The sequence below is a fragment of the Pteropus alecto genome, unplaced genomic scaffold (assembly GCF_000325575.1).
Source record: "Pteropus alecto unplaced genomic scaffold, ASM32557v1 scaffold35, whole genome shotgun sequence".
NCBI classification, from domain to species: Eukaryota; Metazoa; Chordata; class Mammalia; order Chiroptera; family Pteropodidae; genus Pteropus; species Pteropus alecto.
This window is the reverse complement of record NW_006437828.1, coordinates 13,617,796-13,634,216: the sequence shown is the minus strand read 5'-3', so window position 1 is coordinate 13,634,216 and position 16,421 is coordinate 13,617,796. Positions and strand designations below refer to the sequence as shown.

General features: G+C 59.7%; 1 protein-coding gene across 1 annotated transcript in view; it reads left to right on the top strand.

The window, feature by feature from the left end:
- Positions 1–16,421, top strand: part of ARHGEF10 (Rho guanine nucleotide exchange factor 10) — a 69,145-nt gene that overhangs the window by 17,817 nt on the left and 34,907 nt on the right. Inside the window, exons 3-11 of the mRNA XM_015591802.2 lie at positions 483–779; positions 814–843; positions 1,705–1,771; positions 4,544–4,620; positions 5,775–5,831; positions 9,036–9,199; positions 11,528–11,644; positions 14,051–14,165; positions 15,654–15,760. Of these exons, the coding sequence (XP_015447288.1) occupies positions 483–779; positions 814–843; positions 1,705–1,771; positions 4,544–4,620; positions 5,775–5,831; positions 9,036–9,199; positions 11,528–11,644; positions 14,051–14,165; positions 15,654–15,760 (1,031 nt within the window). The remainder of the gene's footprint in view (positions 1–482; positions 780–813; positions 844–1,704; positions 1,772–4,543; positions 4,621–5,774; positions 5,832–9,035; positions 9,200–11,527; positions 11,645–14,050; positions 14,166–15,653; positions 15,761–16,421) is intronic.

The following is a 16,421-nucleotide window of genomic DNA, read 5'->3' as shown; positions in this document are numbered from 1 at the left end:
AAGGGCACCGTGGGGCGGGGCGCGGGAGCGAGGGCCGTGACGTTCCCGCGGGACCTGTGACGAGCGAGGGACCCGCACCTGCACTTGGCCGTTTCCCACGACTCTCGGGCTGGCCACTTCCCCGTCTGTCCATGTTTTGGAAGAACGGCCTCGTCAGCGTGTCGCTCTAGTGTATGCGACGTAGTTTCACGCTCGTGTGGTCCGAGGTGCGACCCTCTGGCAGCTTGAGTTTGAGCGCCCCGTGGTGCAGCTGGCTGCCCACTCGCTGGCCGGAGGGGCTGGCCGGACCCAGCTCGCACCCTTGGTCCGTGACAGACGCTGGCCTGGCTCCTGACGGTGCTCCCCGTGGCCCACGCGTGCTCGTCCCCTCGGGCAGTGTGCTGGGAGCCGCAGGCCGCATCCCACCTGCCCGACGTCGGGCGCCCCCAGCCTGCCCCCCAGGCCCTGGCCTCGGCCGGCCTCACGCTTCCTTCTTCCCCCAGCCCTGGAGCCCGTCGCCCCGACGACTGTGCGCCCACCCGCAGGAGGTGCAGACGGTGCGGGAGCAGACGTGGTCGTGACCGTGGAGCCAGTGAGTCCGGCGATCCCGCCCAGGGTCAGCCCCTACTCCGTCATCGACATCGCGCCCTTCCAGGAGGACCCGGGCCCCGGCCCGCAGGCCGTGGAGGAGGACAGCGCCGGCCCGCACGTGCCCAGCGGGTACTCGGTGCCCGTGCCCTGTGGCTACGCCGTGCCCTCCAGCCTGCCCGTGCTCCTGCCGGCCTATTCCAGCCCGGTGCTCCTGCGCCCAGCATCCCCGGATGGACCCGGTGCTCCTGCGCCCCGCATCCCCGGATGGAGAGGGTAGGCGCCCCCCGCCCCCCGTGGCGCCACGCTCGGCGCTGCCCGTCCCGTCGTCCTCCCCACCCTCCCCGTAGCCCTGTGCCCTCAGACGTTTGTTCCCGAAGTCACGGGGCCTGGCCCGTCCGTGGGTGGGAGCCCGTCTTCACGGGCGAAGCCTCCACGCTGAGCATAGGGAGCCAGGTTCCCAGGCCCCGGGGTCAGCTGTCCAGCAGGGCGGGACAGCTCCGGATGGTCGCTTAGCGTAAACAGAATTCCCTCCTCAGGCCTTTCGTGGACAGCTCTGCCTCAGTGGCCGTGAGCAGCCGGTCACTGGCTGGGCACCAGGCCTTCGTCCTGAGCTGGGCGACACCTGTCAGATTGCGTGTGTGGGCGTGCGTGCGCGTGTGTGTGCGTGTGAGCGTGCGTGGACGTGTGTGTGCGTGTGTGCGTGCGTGTGCGTGCACGTGTGGGTGTCGGAAGACGTTTGGTTGTCAAATGCCACAAATTTATGTATTTCTCCCTTGAAAATCTTTAGATGTTGCTATATAGACATACTTTCAAATAAATCACAATTGTGATTTCCCATGAAAACTTAAGAAATGAGGGAGGATGTGAGTTTTTTCTTTTAAAACTCTAACTCATTTTACTTAAGTATTGTTTTATCTCTAGCTGTTTCATAAGACGTCAGTTAGGATGTCACTGTCGTAACCCTATTTAATACCTTTTATCTGAAAGCTAAAAACTTTAAATCTATCAATTAATCATCTTTATGCTAGAATAAACCTATCGATAAAAAAACAAAGGGCGGAATCGTTTTAAAGATGAAAGTCAATCTCCTGAACATTTTTAGCGGGCAGCAAACGGCGCTTCTTTCTCTCTTAGCGGAGACGCCAGAGGTAGCGGACGACAGCCGGTGCAATTCTCTAAGCTCCGAGGACCCAGCAAACAGGTACTGGTCATCATGTCACATGGAGGCTCCGAGCCGCGGTTCTGGGGCGCCCAGCCCGTCCCAGCCTCTGTCTCCCCTGCCCCTTGCCCGGCCCCCACACAGCGTCTCCTGAACCCCAGGACCCTGCAGGACGTTCCCGTGGTTCTGTGTGGGGAGCAGGACGTTCCCGTGGTTCTGTGTGGGGAGCAGGCCGCGTCCGCAGCCAGGCAGGGCCGGCAGACGCTGGCTCCTCGGCCTAGGCGCGGGGACGTGTGGCGTGCTCTGGCGTCGTCAGGTCCTTGGCCCTTTGATTGGAGAAGAGAGACGTTTGCCTTTGCCCGAGCCAGGTTTCACCCAGGGCCCTGCACGCTGACCGGGTCGCAGGCTGCTGGCCTCCACACGTGCTGTTTGTCTGGTCGAGATGGCCGGGAGGATCCGTGTCACCCTCCGGCAAACCCCTCAGGACGTGCTTAGATGTCACCGCAGAGCAGGGCTTCCCCGTGCTTCAGAGCGGCGTGTGCCCAGCTGCAGTGCAGCGGACGCTCTGTGCCCGCCCTGCAGCGCCCTGTCCCTGTCCACTGCTGAGCTGGATTCTGTAAAGACAGACCAGGCTTCAACAGGATGGGGAGCGTGTTTCCTAGCACGTGGGTGTGCTTAGTGCCTGGCAGATGCTTAGTGCCTGGCGAGTGTGCCTGGTGCCTGACTGGTGCTTGGTGTCTGGCGGGTGTGCTTGGAGCCTGTCATGTGTCTGGTGCTTGGTATGTGATTGGTGCCTGGCAGGTGCTTGGGAGGTGTTTGACGCCTGCTATGTGCTTGATGCCTGATAGGTGTTAGTTCCTGGCAGGTGTGCTTGGTGCCTGGAATGTGCTTGGTACTTGGCAGGTGTGCTTGGTACCTGGTGAGTGCTTGGTGCCAGTCAAGTGCTTGGTGCCTGCTGGGTGTGCTTAGTGCCTGGCAGGTGTGCTTGGTGCCTGCTTGGTGCCTGGTGAGTGCTTGGTTCCTGGAGGGTTCCTGGTGCCTCGTGGGTGAGCTTGGTGCCTGACGTGTGTGCTTAGTATCTGGCAGGTGCTCGGTATCTGATGGTGCCTATTTATTGCCTGGCTGGGGTGCTCTTTTGTTTTTAAGCAAAAACAGTGGCATTTTTAAGCATCTATTGAAAGTGTACTAGTCTATGGTTTTTGATATATTGCATTACCTATTTTAAATTTAAAAAAAATTTATACGTAAAATTTGCCATTTTAACCATTTTTAAGTGTAAAATTCAGTGGCAGCCACCACCACTATCTACTTTTGAAACTTTCCGTCGTCGCGTTCGTGGTCAGCGTGGCTGTCCGTTGGCGGTGACCACCGACCCCCCGCCATGGCCCCGGTTCTGCGTTTCCGCTTCAGTCACCTGTGCGGTCGGAGCCACAGCGTCTGCCCTTCCGTGGCCGCTCACTGCGCTATGCACAGCGGTTCGGGGTCCCCCGTGCTGAGCCTGTGAGCCCCGCTCTGAGGCGGACATTCATCCACACACACACTCACACACTCACACACAAACACTCATACAGACTCACCCACACACATACTCACAGTCACATACATCACTCATACAGACTCACCCACACAGTCACATACACTCACATACATCACTCATACAAACTCACCTACACACACACTCACACACTCACGCTCTCACATACACTCACACAGTCACACTCTCACACACAAACACTCATACAAACTCATCCACACACACACTCACACACACACTCACATTCACACACATACACTCATACAGACTCACCCACACAGTCACATACACTCACATACATCACTCATACAAACTCACCCACCCACACACACACACACTCACACACTCACACACATACACTCATACAGACTTAGCCACATAGTCACATACTCACATACTCACCCACACTCACACACTCACATACACTCACACACACACTCACACACACACTCACGCTCTCACACACACTCACACACACACTCACACAGACTCATCCACACACACGCTCACACACTCACACACTCACGCTCTCACATACACTCACGTACACTCACGTACACTCACACACTCACACACATACGCTCATACAGACTCACCCACAGTCACATACTCACACTCACATACTCACATCACTCATACAAACTCACCCTCCCACACACTCACACACATACACTCACACAGACTCACCCACACACACACTCACACACTCCCCGGGGACGCACGCCCCCCAAGCACGTGTCCCTCCGTGCCGCTGCCGTCCACACTGCCTGCCTCTCACGGAGGTGACGTGCTTTGTTGAGTGAACCTGCTCTTGTCACTTCCGAACGAAGCGGCCCAGGGGCTCCCATCGCCTGCAGGGGGGCGTCCAAGTCCCTCTCCGTGCGGGGCTCTCGCTCGGCCGGTGGGCAGCGCCTGCTCGCTGGGTCATTTGCCGTTGTCATCGCTGGTGGCCGCTGTCGCTTTCTCCCGTCCCATCTTCCTGGGATGTGGCGCACAGGGACCCGCCACAAGGCCCTGTGAGACACGAGGGCAGTCGAGGCCTTCGGAGCGGGCTGCGTGTCTCCGTGTTGCCGTGGCGACAGCCTCTGTGCCCTGCAGATGGTAGGGATTCGAAGCGCTGATTTATAAATGATTTATAAATGGTAGCGAATGAAAATCTGAACTTGGGACACCCCGCAGTCACCTCTGGGAGAATACCCGGTCACACGCGTGGGGGCACATGTCTCTGGGGACATCGGCAGCCTCGTGACCGGAGGCTCCTCGGTGTTGTGTTTCCACAGTGGAGATCCGGCCTGCCCAGGAGACAGCGCCCTGGCCCACTGGGCCGCCGACCCGGCCAACACCGCGTGGATGGACAGTAAGCACCCTGCCCGCCGGGAGCCACCAGCCCGTCCCCGGCCCTCGCCCTGCCCGGCGTGTGTGCCGATGGGCCTCGCGCCCGACCTGAGGCCTCAGATTTGTGGTGCTTCCCCGAAGCGTTGACCAGAGCGGCCATCGCTGCAGCCAGTGTCCTCAGCAGCCCGGCGGCCCCTCCTCCCGGGCCCTTGGCTCCCCACCCGCATGTGTCCCCTCCTGCGGGTCCCTCTCCAGTGCAGGCTTGGGTGTCTGTCGCACAGTCCAGGTTTGGGGGCCTGGTGCTCCGACCCAGCCCACAGCCAGCCCGTCCCCACGGAGACTAACAGCCCCTTTCCTGCGACGCGCCCAGGGCCTGCTTTGTCACGGTGCCGATGCTGGAGCAGGGTCGGGGACCGGTGGGTGGTGAAGCCAACCCCTGACCAGACGCCCGCCAGACCGCTGCTCCCCGTGCGCCCCGGACGCTCTGCTGGTTTTAACTAGATTTACTTGTATTTTTAATTTGTAAAGGAAAAATGAAGACTCCTTTTCCCATTATCTCTTATTATCTGTCGGCTCTGATTTTTGTGTGATGGTTTTATGTGAACCACTTACAAAGTGGCGCATCGTAGTTGTCTCCTGATTGTTAAGCTCCCCTGGAATGTGTCAATCCGGTTTTAATTGTCGGGCGATTCTGCTACGGGGGGAGGTGTTAAGTTAGGATCAGTGCAAGATTAAATTATTGTCTTCCTATTTTCTAGTGGTTTTCTTTCCAAAGTGAAATTTGTCTGAATTTCTACTCATTTTTGTTACTCAGAGGACAGCTAATTAGATGAACTGTCTCTGAAAGTGAGCTCTGTAAACTCGCAGCCCTTCCCGACAGCTAATAAGGGTAGGAATACTGTGGTTGCACTTAATAAATACTGTCACAAGAGGCGAGAGAATAAAGGGTTCCCAAAAGGGACAAATTATCCTCAAAGCTGTCACCCCCGTGGGAGCCGCTTCACAGCTGGCCGGTGCGAAACGCCAAGCGCTCGAGCTTGGTCAGGCGCCATCAGCGGCCCTTGCAAACTACCGTTTTGAGTCATCGTGACGGCGCGGGAGACCGTGGCCCCATCACGGGTCATGTCACTCGGCTGGTCTTGGTCAATTTTTAAAGTTTCTCCTCTTTCGTTCCAGATCCAGAAGAAGCCATTTACGATGACGTGCCGAGGGAGAATTCGGACTCCGAACCAGGTTTGGTTTCGTCTGGGCCGAGTTGGAGGGCGTCCACCGTGGCGGTGTTTCCCCGGGGTGTGTGGACGCCCGTGCACACACTCCCGGACGCGCAGCCCTGTGTGTGTGGCCCTCGCGTGCCACGTGTGCGGCAGCGTCTCCCTGCGCCGTGCGTTTGAGTGCTGGTGCGTGTGCACAGGTGCGTGTGCACAGGTGTGTGCGTTTGTATTAAGACACTTGGTGGAGAAGCAGAAGGAGTGGAAGGTGTGAAATCGGAGTGGAAGGCGACACGTGGAGGCTGAGGGGCCCCGCACTCGTCTCACAGCTGGTGGGAACGAGGGAGGAGGGGCAGGGATCCCTGGGCCTTCCCCGAATCCCAGAAAGCGTTCCCGGGTTGTCCAGATACAAATTCGGCGCGGGGCGAGCATCAGTCCACACCCAGGCACAGACGGGCGACACGCCGAGCCCCAGGTCCACGGCGAGCATCATGAAAGCAACAAGGAGACGCACGATTATGCACGAGGAGCCACAACGTGGAAAGAAGAGCGGACCTGTCGCTGTGGCGGGCGACAGTGGCCTCGCGTGTCAGAGCACTGAGGGGAACGGCGTTTCGACCTGGCTTCCCGCCTCCAGCCGGGGCGTCCGCCTTCAGATGGAGAACAGAGGCAGGATCAGGCAAAGGCGGGAGAGTTGCCACTCACAGGCGCCGAAGAAATGCCTAACCGTGCATTTTAGGGAAGGGAACGCAGCGCGTACTAGGAAGCAGAGAAGAACAGGGAACAGACAAGTTCACGAACTTGTGGATGAATCTAAAGCAGCGTCTACAGCGCAGACAGTGGCGTTTCACTTTCGGGCGTGGCCACGCGTGGTGGTGGGACTGGCGTGGGGTGGCAGAGTGGCTGGCCCTGAGCCCCTGAAGTCTGTGCGTTTGTTCGGGAGGAGAGTTTACGCACTATTTTTCTTCTTTTTTTTTTGATATGATAGGTCAGGTCTGCTAATCACTAAAAGAGCGGAAATAGATTGTTTACCTTCCAAATTAATAATGCAAAACCAAATCTGGTAGAAAGCAAGGAAATGTAAAATAAGAAAGCATGGGAAGTAGTATAAAAAAAGAGTAAAATTAGTTCACATACGTTGGTATTTATAATAAAAATAATTTGACTCCAGTCAGCAGTGAAAGAAATTCCGACGTTGGGTGACGTGGCAAAGCCAGACACGTATTATGAGAGTTATCGAGAGGAACGGAACGTTTGTACGTAAGTGGGTGGAAAGAGGAACGTGAGGCCACTCCTAACCCAAATACAGCCAGAACGACTATCGTCGTGTACTAAATGTGAAGCGATAATCCGTCACTCGATGTAGCGTCCTTCTCGAGAGAGAGACATAGCAGTTCTAAACGTATGTGCACCTAACAGCACAGCCTAGAATCTGTAAAGCGAAACGTGGCCGAGATGGAGGCAGAAGTCGGGAGACACGTAGGGGGAGTGGGCGATGGTGCTGTCTCCGCTGTCACGGACCCGGGTACAGTCAGTGGACTGCAGGACACAGCGTGCGGTCAGCCCAGGGGGCGTGTGGGGAACCCCCAAACGAATGGTTTCGGGATGCACGGCGTTTCCCAGACACGTGGGGCACTTCCAAAAATGACCTGCATAGTAGGATGTCTCAAAGCAAATGGTAACAAATGCCAAAGAACCGGTATTCAGGTCTCATCCTTGACAAAAAGCTGACAAAGCCAATAAAAAATAAGCACAAACATTTGGAAATTAGAAATCTACACTGCGACACAGCTACGACACGTTTACTGCCCAGCCCGTGGCCAGGGATGACGTCAGAATGACAATTAGAACATGCTGTGACTTGAATAACGATGAAAACATTAAATAACAACTTACGGGATAGGTTTAAAATGATGGAGATATGAGATAACAGCACCTGTTAAAAAGCGATGGAAAAATAACGAACTCAGCGTCTAGCTCGGGACGTAAAAGAGCAGAGTCAGAAAAGGCGGAGGGAGGAGGGGGCAGCACGGCGGCCGGGACGCGGGAGCGGGCCGGTGTCAGGAGGCCCGAGGGCGGCTGAGCGTGCGAGAGAGACGGGCGTCGGTGCCCGGCGTGCGGCAGAAGGGCTGTCGGGGGGCGGGGGTGAACTCCCCGAGAGCGCTCTGGACTTCGTGTCGGCAAGTGAAAACACCCAGGAAAAACAGACCGTGTCTGAAACAGAAAACGTTGATGAGTCTGGAACGACTTATTAAGGTGCGGGGTCCCTTGCTCAGTGAACCTGCCAGACGTGCCACCGGGACGGGTGTGGCTGCACCAGAGCACAGCCCTCGGCCCGTCACACGGCTCCCGTGACTGGGAGGGGACGCCGACAGCGTGTCCGCGGGAAGTCACCAGCCTCTGCCCCCGGGAGTCCCGAAGCCGGAGGCCCCGACGGGGCGTCAGGAAGCGTCCGCACCCTCGGCCCCTCCCGGAGCCCGGTGACCGTGGCATCTGCAGATTCTCTTGCCGTCGCTCGGCACAGGAGCAGGCTGCCGGACCAGCCCGCGCGCTCCATCAGAGTCCGCGTACGAAGCGCGTGTGCGGGTGGGTCACCCGCCACTGGGCCCCCCCCAGCACAGAGGGGGACCCGCGGCCTCGGAAGCCAGAGTGCCAGTCAGGGTTTGCGGGTGTCCCCTCTGGGCACAGCGCCTTTGTCACTCGTGTGTTCTTCACGAATAGAAATGAGCGATGTGACGAAGCCCTTTAAATACGGTAATAGATTATTAGTTTTGTTAGGTCCTTTTTAGCAGAAAAGCAAAATCTACAGTTGTGTGCAGTGAGCTTCACTGTGTTCGTGTTGAATCTGTCTCTCTGTCACCCACCCATCCGTCCATCCGTCTGTGCAATGCATTTATATTCCTTCCATTTGTCTGAAAAAATGTTTTCCTTTGTGGGAGGCTGTCTGGTGAGATTGTGGATTCAGTGGGGGGCCAGGCCCTCAGGGCACAGGCGGAGCTGGGGTACCGGCTTCCGTCAGCCCTCCCGGTCACTGTCACCCCCCCGGACTCCACCAGCCCCGGGGTCCATCCCACCACCCTTTCCGGTGGCAGACCCGGCTCGGGCAGGCTCCCCCCGGCCTCTCGGGTGGGCGCCCCCCGGCTCGTGTCCACGCTGCGGAATGACCACCCACGAAGCGGTGGCTGCCGGGGACTGAGCTCCGAATCTCATCCTGGCCTTTGTGCACCAGATGAAATGCTCTATGACGATGTGGAGCACGGAGACGAGGCTGGGAACAGCTCTCTGGAGGACGGGTGGAGTTCGAGCGAGTTTGAAAGCTACGGCGAGCAGAGTGACTCCGAGTGCAGGAACGGGGTGCCCCGGCCCTTCCTCCGCGGCGGCCACAAGAAGCAGGTGAGCTTTCGGTCCGTCTGTCCGGGAGGCAGAGTGTCGCCGTGACACGTGACCACCGGTGCGCAGAAGTTTGAACAGGTGTTACTGAGATGTTGCCGTGGTTTGGGGGAAGCACAGATACTGGTATAATCGTGGCAAGGTGGGAAAATTAGATTTTTATGAAGAAAATCAGTGAAAAGTCCCCAGCAAGCTCGCGCTCTGGAGTGCTTCGAGGGCGTGCGTGGGATCTCTGAGGCGTTCGTGTTGTGCACACAGAATCCCATTTGTGCACAGCGTCGCTGCCTGCTTTGCACACTGGGTTGACGCGGATCTGTGTGGGGCACGGTGCCACCCCGCTGTCCCTAGGGGCACTTTGGACGTCAGCATTTCCGACAGGGACAGGAGCGTATAAAAATAGAATGTCACAAAGGATGTGAGGGACAGAAGTTCCTAGCTGTCCAGGACTGTCCTTCCTTAAAGAGAACTGTGCGCACATGCGTGCATGTGTGCATCTGCATGTGTGTGCGTGTGTGCACGCATGTGTCCTTCCTTAAAGAGAACTGTGCGCACATGCGTGCATCTGCATGTGTGCGCGCGTGTGCACGCATGTGCGAGCGTGCATGCATGTGCACATGTGTGCGTGCACGAGCGCACACGTGCATGCATGTGCACATGCGTGGGCACACGTGTGGGCACCTGCACGTGTGCACGTGTGTGCATGTATGACTGCGTCGGCATGTGTGCGCATGTGTATGCGCGCGTGCGTGCATGTGTGTGCGTGTGCGTGTGTGCGTGTGTGTGTGCCACTCCTGCGCGGAGGGCCCAGCAAGGAGCTCAGACTGAAGCGTGAGCTCTCCAGCTGGGCGGCGTTCAAGGCCGGCCGTCGGGCGGGTCTGCTCGTCAGCGGTCACTGGCCGAGCTGCGTGCGTTTGTCGCTGGGTGTTTGTGCGAGGTCGAGTCGTGCTGACGTCTGCACCGCAGTGATGTTTCCGTGCTCACGTTCTCTCCGTGTGAGGCTGAGACGCAGGCCACACGCACGCGGCTGGCCAGCCTGACTGGTCGATGCAGCCGGAGACCTCATGCCTCGCTCATGACGGCCCCAGCCCGCTTGCGCCCCGGGGCCGCCTGCCGTGTGGGGTGGAGCCTCCACGTTGCCTCGTATTCTCACGTTCTGTAACTTGTTTCATGAAGCGTGAGAACAGCCTGCCCGACAGCTCGGCGTCCCCGAGCCCTCTGCCGGGACCTCCCGTCCCGAGTCGTGATGGCCAAGCTGAGCCAGTGAGCGAAGCCACAGGCGCACTTGCCTCGGTGCGGCTGAGCCCCACACTCTGGGTTTGAACTGGGATTCGCAAGTCGTGCTTTGTCCGTTGTGGGCAGGAAGCGGGGTTCAGTGGGTGCCTTGAGAGAGTGGTCAAACGCCTTCACCTATCGTCCCGGCTCAGCCTGGTCGGTCATGGCACAAAGTGGCCGAGGTCGGGCTTGGCCTCCGGTGAACCCGGCAGAACCTCTGCCCTCCTCGCCGTGGCTCGTCCCAGACCAGCCGCCCGCAGTGCCCAGTGAGGGTGAGTGTCGGGCGGCCCAGTGGCCTCCCTGCTGGGGGTTACAAGATGCAAGGTCAGCACAGAACCAGCTCACGGGGAAGGGGCAGGAGCACGGTCCCCCCGTCCCCCAGGGCAGTGTCCCGGGAGGGGACAGGCGTTTAGATGGATGGTTGTCTCAGAAACAGTCTCACGTTTTTATCCAAAGTTACGTACTGTGTCCTTGTCCCAGTTGAAGTGGGAGACGTTCTCTAAGGAGCAGAGGGGCCCCCTTTCCCTAGTTGAGACCGTTGTGGCCACAGAGCCGTGATTCCTGAGACTTCGCTGCCCCCCACCGCCCCTCCCTCCTGGCGAGAGAGAGTGACGTCGGTTTGGGGACTCAAAGCTCTCTGCTGGCCGTCCCCAGCTCACACCCTGCTTTAGTGCAGCCCTGAACTCAAGAGTCTTTTGCTTTGGTGCTGACCTAAGGGACAATTTGTACGTATTTTCCATATGTCATTGTTTTATTTTCATCAAAATGTGAAGGAATGACCGTGTACAGATTCTTGGGTTTGCACTTGTTTGTGCATAGAAAGATCTGCAGTCTGTCTCACCGAAGCCGTGTGTCTCTCCACAGTGCTTTACTTACTCGTGTATTTATTTCCGAGAGCCGGCGGGCTGCGCACGGGGGCTGGTGTGGCGTGCGGTCCCCGGGAGCCGTAGAGGAGGAGCCTGCCACGCACCAGGCACTGCCGAAGCCCTTCCAATGGAAGATCGTCTCAAGTGCCAAAGAGCGTTTTTGTGAAAGAGCCGTTATCTCTCTATGCTGTAGCTGTCCCATGACCTGGCCCGCTTGAAGGAGCACTATGAGAGGAAGGTGAAGGAGCTGGTGGCCAGCACGGTGGGCTCAGTGGAGATCCAGCAGCTGAAGCAGAAGCACGAGCTGAAGGTGTGTGGCTCGCTCCTCGACCAGCTCCGTCGACAGCGCTCACTCAGACACAGGCCGTTCCCAAAGAGCCAGGCGCCTCCCGGCCGCAGCCGGTTCCCGCTCCTTCTGGGGCATCGTTGGCCGTTTGTCTCGCATTCTCTCACGTGTGAACGAGGGGGTTTTCCGGCGGGTCCCCCATGTCCGGTCCCGGCCCGTCGAAGGCGGAAGCCAGCCGCACGAGACCATAGTAACTTTTCATAACCGTGTTATGTCAGAGAACGTAATGAGAGATTTATTACTGTTTTAAAGTCCACATTAAGAAGCTCAAAATTTTCTCAGCTTTAACTCGCCATGCAGTAAATACAGGTGAACGAAACCCCGACAAGCCCGAGCTTGCTGGGCGCCGTCATTTTTGCGGGCATGAGGGCTCCGAGGCCGGCGTTCGGGGGCTGCTGGCTTGGCACGTGGAGGTGGTCGCTTCCTTGAGGTGTGTTTTAAAAGGGCACTGTCAAGTAACTTTTCCTGCACTTCGGTCTTTTGTTCGTTCTGGTGTTTTGTGACTTGCTTATTCGTGGTGCGTGGCACTTCCCTGACAGCAGGCTCTTGGGTCAGTCAGCTGTTTCATTCTAGAGTGTTCTGGGCCCTGGACTTTTCCAAACGGGAGCGGGATCTTGGGACCCGCGTCCTGTCGTCCAGTTCGGTGCCGCGTGTTCCTTGCAGGAGGCTGCGCTGGGCGTCATCCAGGGTCTGGTGGGTTTTCTGGGGGGCCCAGAGCTTGGCCGTGGGGAGCCGGGCACTGGACTTGCACGGGCTGGCGAAGGAATGGGGCACATGGGGAGCAGGGAGGGGTGAGCTGGGCGGGTGGCCCAGGCCAGGCCAGCGACGGCCGTCATCCGGGCGAGGCAGCGAGGGCCGAGTTGGGACCTGGCCTCTGGGTCCTTCTGGCCTCCGGGTCCTTCTGGCCCCCGGCCCTGAGGTCATCTTGCTGCGTGTGGCGGCGGGTTCTGGCCACGAGGCTCCATGCTCGTCTGCAGCCCTGATTCTCCTGGGAGGGAGTCTGGGCCGGTAGGGGGGCGGTCAGGGTGAGGCGGGCACAGCGTCCCGGTCTGGGGGGCGTGGGGAGGAACGGAGTGGGGGTGTGCGAAGGGGGCGGCCGGGCTGGAGAGAAGGCGTCATCGTCAAGGCTGCGGCTGCGATCGGTGTGGAGTGCAGGCCTCAGGGCCGGAGGCCCCAGTGGCTTTAGGGTATCGGGAGGGAGAATAGAGTGGCCTGTGCTGACCACTGGGCTTGGGGTCCGCAGCTTGGTCTCAGCAGGTTGGGTGGCGGCCTCGGGAAGCCCTGGGAAGTAGAGGACTCGTGGACTGGGCCAGGGCTGGAGGGACGGTGTCTGACCGCTGCCCGGGGAGTGATGCGGAGCAGACCGTGTGGCCGAGTCGCATGGCTGCAGCCTCCAGTGCCGCATCAGGCCCGACCCCTGGGCTGGCAGTGGGGCCTCTGCCCGAGGCTTTGCGTCAGCGTCCGGCCGGGAGCTGGCCCTGAGGTCCACCTGGGCGCTTGGGCAGGAGAGGGCAGGCCCGCGGGGGTGACGCAGGTGAGCCGGCTGTGGTGCCGGAACTGCCCCTCTGTGGGGCGCCCCCAGGAGGCCGGCGGCCAGTGTTTGCCCGGCCTCGGCCCGCGAGGGGCCGGCTGCGTCTTCTCTGAAGGAAGAAGCACGCTGCCCGTGGCCAGCGCGTCAGACGTTAGGCCCTCGAAGAAGCGGAAGTGTCAGTAGCTCACCGGCGCCGTCCTCGGCGGCTTCCGGGCGCTGCTGGCCGTGCACGTGGCCGTGCACGTGGCCCCCGCCTGGGGCAGCCCAGTCACCTGACTCCCGCGGCCGGCACGCTCTCTGTGACTCTCCAGCCCCTCACCGGGCTGCCCCTCCGCCCGGCGCTCGACTTCTCCGTCTGCCCCTGGAGTGGGCACAGGCGGCTCTGTGGGGTGCGCGGGCCCTGTGAGCCCAGGGCTGGCCGCCACGGGGCTCAGGAAGGAGCCGGCGGGGCGCAGTGGCCGGCGGGCTGGGCTGGTCTCGGTCACTTCTGTCATTTCCTGTGACTTGCCGCGTACCAGCTGTGGGCTGATTCTCTGCCTGCAAGGCCCACGAAGCCGCGTGTCCGCACGTGATCATGATACAAACCAGGATGAGTTTTAAACATGGCGGGGAACTTTGTAGCCACGCCAAAGGGGGCCTCTTTTCAAAGTCTGTTTTTCCTTTTTTTATAAAAAAAAAATCAGACCCAAAGCAGGCAGCGCAGACCACATGCCCACGTCCGAAAGCCGGTTTCAGGCGACGTTTCGTGACCGAGCTACTTGACAGTATTCTTTTAAAACAGACGGGGAGCGGGCGCGGGCCGCTGTGGACCGCCGCACATCTCCACGCCCCCCCCGCAGGTGCAGAAGCTCATGCGGGCGGCCAGGGAGGGCACGAAGGACGGGCTCGAGAGGACGAAGGCCGCCGTGAAGAGGGGCCGCTCCTTCATGAGGACCAAGCCCTTCGTCTCCCAAGGTCTGTGGCCGCAGGCGGCTGGTCGCCAGGGCCCCGCCAGGCGGGGGGCGGGGCTTCCCGAGGCCGAGGGCGCTGGGAGGGCTGGGGGGCCGTCCCAGGGGGCACAGGCAGCAGGCAGCGGTGAACTAAGCGAGCTCCGCAGGGTCCCCACCTGCTGTCCCCTCCCAGGTCCTGGGCCACTGCCCCTCCCTCCCCTTCCCAGGGGCTTCATCCGTCCCCCCCAAGCCCTCGGGGACTGGGTCAGCGAGCTTGTTCACAGCCCGGGCGGCGTGCTTGCTGTGTGCCAGCCCCCCACCCCCGGTCTGGGCGTCGTCCCATGGGGCCCGAAGCCTGATGCTCAGAGGGACACATTCTGAGCAGGGACATCGGAACCTCTCTCCTGGTGAGACGGTTTGCGGTGATTCCAGAATTTTGGGTCTCACTAAGGGGCCGCAGACCCACATGTTCAGCTTGGCCACGAGCCAAGGACGCTTCTGTGCACTGACGCGTGACAGGAACCCGTTCACGCCCGGGGAGCCGAGAGCGCGCGGTGCAGCCTGGCTCGGCGGCCCTGATGTGTGCGGTGCAGCCTGGCTCGGCGGCCCTGATGTGCGTGGTGCAGCCTGGCTCGGTGGCCCTGATGTGTGTGGCGCATCTGCGGACACGCAGTTCCGTTTCTCCCGGCACTGCAGCACGCACGGCGGTGCCGACGGCAGGCGGCCTGCTCACCGTGCCTGGGGATCACTTTAAAGCCGCCCGGTGCCTCGAGGACTGGCCCAGGAAGACTGTCATTGGAGCTGTAGTCAGCAGCCTGTACAAACTCAGTCCTAACGAGGTCTTCAGCCTCTCAGGACGGAGGGAAGTGGGCAGCGTCCCCAGGGTGACCTGGCGAACGGACGGGCCCGTGGGTTCTGACGGAGCTCGTGCCCTGACGACGTGCCGGCCGCACGCCCGCGGCCCAGGGCCAGGCCCAGGGGCTGGGGCTTGGGCCACAGCCTCTGCTTCTCTGGTGTCCTGCCATTTGTGGATTCTTTTGTTTACTTTGCATTATCTGAGTTTTTAAAAATGGATTCCTCTGGTCTAAACCTTTTGATTTTGAGGAGGTTGTGCCTTTTCAACTTGCGGTGGGACAGCCAGGCAGAAAGTCCTCGCCAGGGACCGAGGGCTGGTTCTGTCCTCACCACCTTTCCCCGTGTCCGATCGTGACAGGTGACAGATCGAGGAATTGAGATACTCATTTCTACTCTGCCATCTGGGTATTCACAGGACACCTCTGCCCTTGTTTAAGCTTCAAGTACTGAAACGTTCACATAGCGACCCTCGCTCGGTCCCCCGTGGGGAAGATGCTTTCTTGGGTTAGTTAAAATTTCACTGTAGTCACCGCTGAGTGGGACATAAACACGGAGGTTGAGGTGCTGTCCCAGAGCGTTGATTCGACAGCTCGTTTTACTGCTCTGGGACGTCGCATTATCCCAAGGTCACAGAGGTGCGTTCTGACTTCCCTTTAAGATGCCAGACCCGGTCCCGAAGAAGAACAGGACGTGTTCATCGACGTCGACTGCCGGCACCCCGAAGCCGTCCTGGCCCCGATGCCCGCGGGGCTGTCTCAGCAGCAGGTGGGTGGGCCGGGCAGGTGCTCGGGGCCCCGGAATCCCGTAGCTCCGTCCTGGTGCCCCTGTGGGGAGTGCGTGGGTCGTCCACGCTCGGCGAGAGCCCCCGACTGCTCGGGGGTGCTGCGTGGCAGAGCGTGTGAGCTCCCGCGACTCTCGGGGCTTCCAGAGTGCCCGTGAATCCCTTAGTCTCTGGAAATAGGCAGCAGGGGAGTTTTGCAGTGGTTTCCATTTGTTATTTTTGGGTAAAAGAAGAAAAGTTCAGGAATAAGAGGATGCTCAGAGTTGGGGCTTCAGGGCTGGTGGTTCGGGGAGCGTGGGTGTGGGCGCCTAGCACGACGCACATCATGGGGCAGGTAGGTAGATGTATAGACAGGAGAGATGACAGATGGTTGATAGGTAGGTAGGTAGATGGATATAGACACATAGCTGGATGATAGGGAGGTGATGAAAATAGATCAAATAGCTAGGTAGGTAGGTGGACGGGTAGGTGGGCAGATAGGTGGGCGGGCGGGCGGGCGGGCAGGGTGATAGGTGACGGGTGGATGACGTGGGTAGATGAGCAGACAGATGCACGTATCACGTGGAGCAGAGGCCGGTGGGTGGGAGTATGCCAGGCGGCGCTCCACGCGGGACGCTGCGTGTGGCTGCAGGGTGGGCAGCCCCG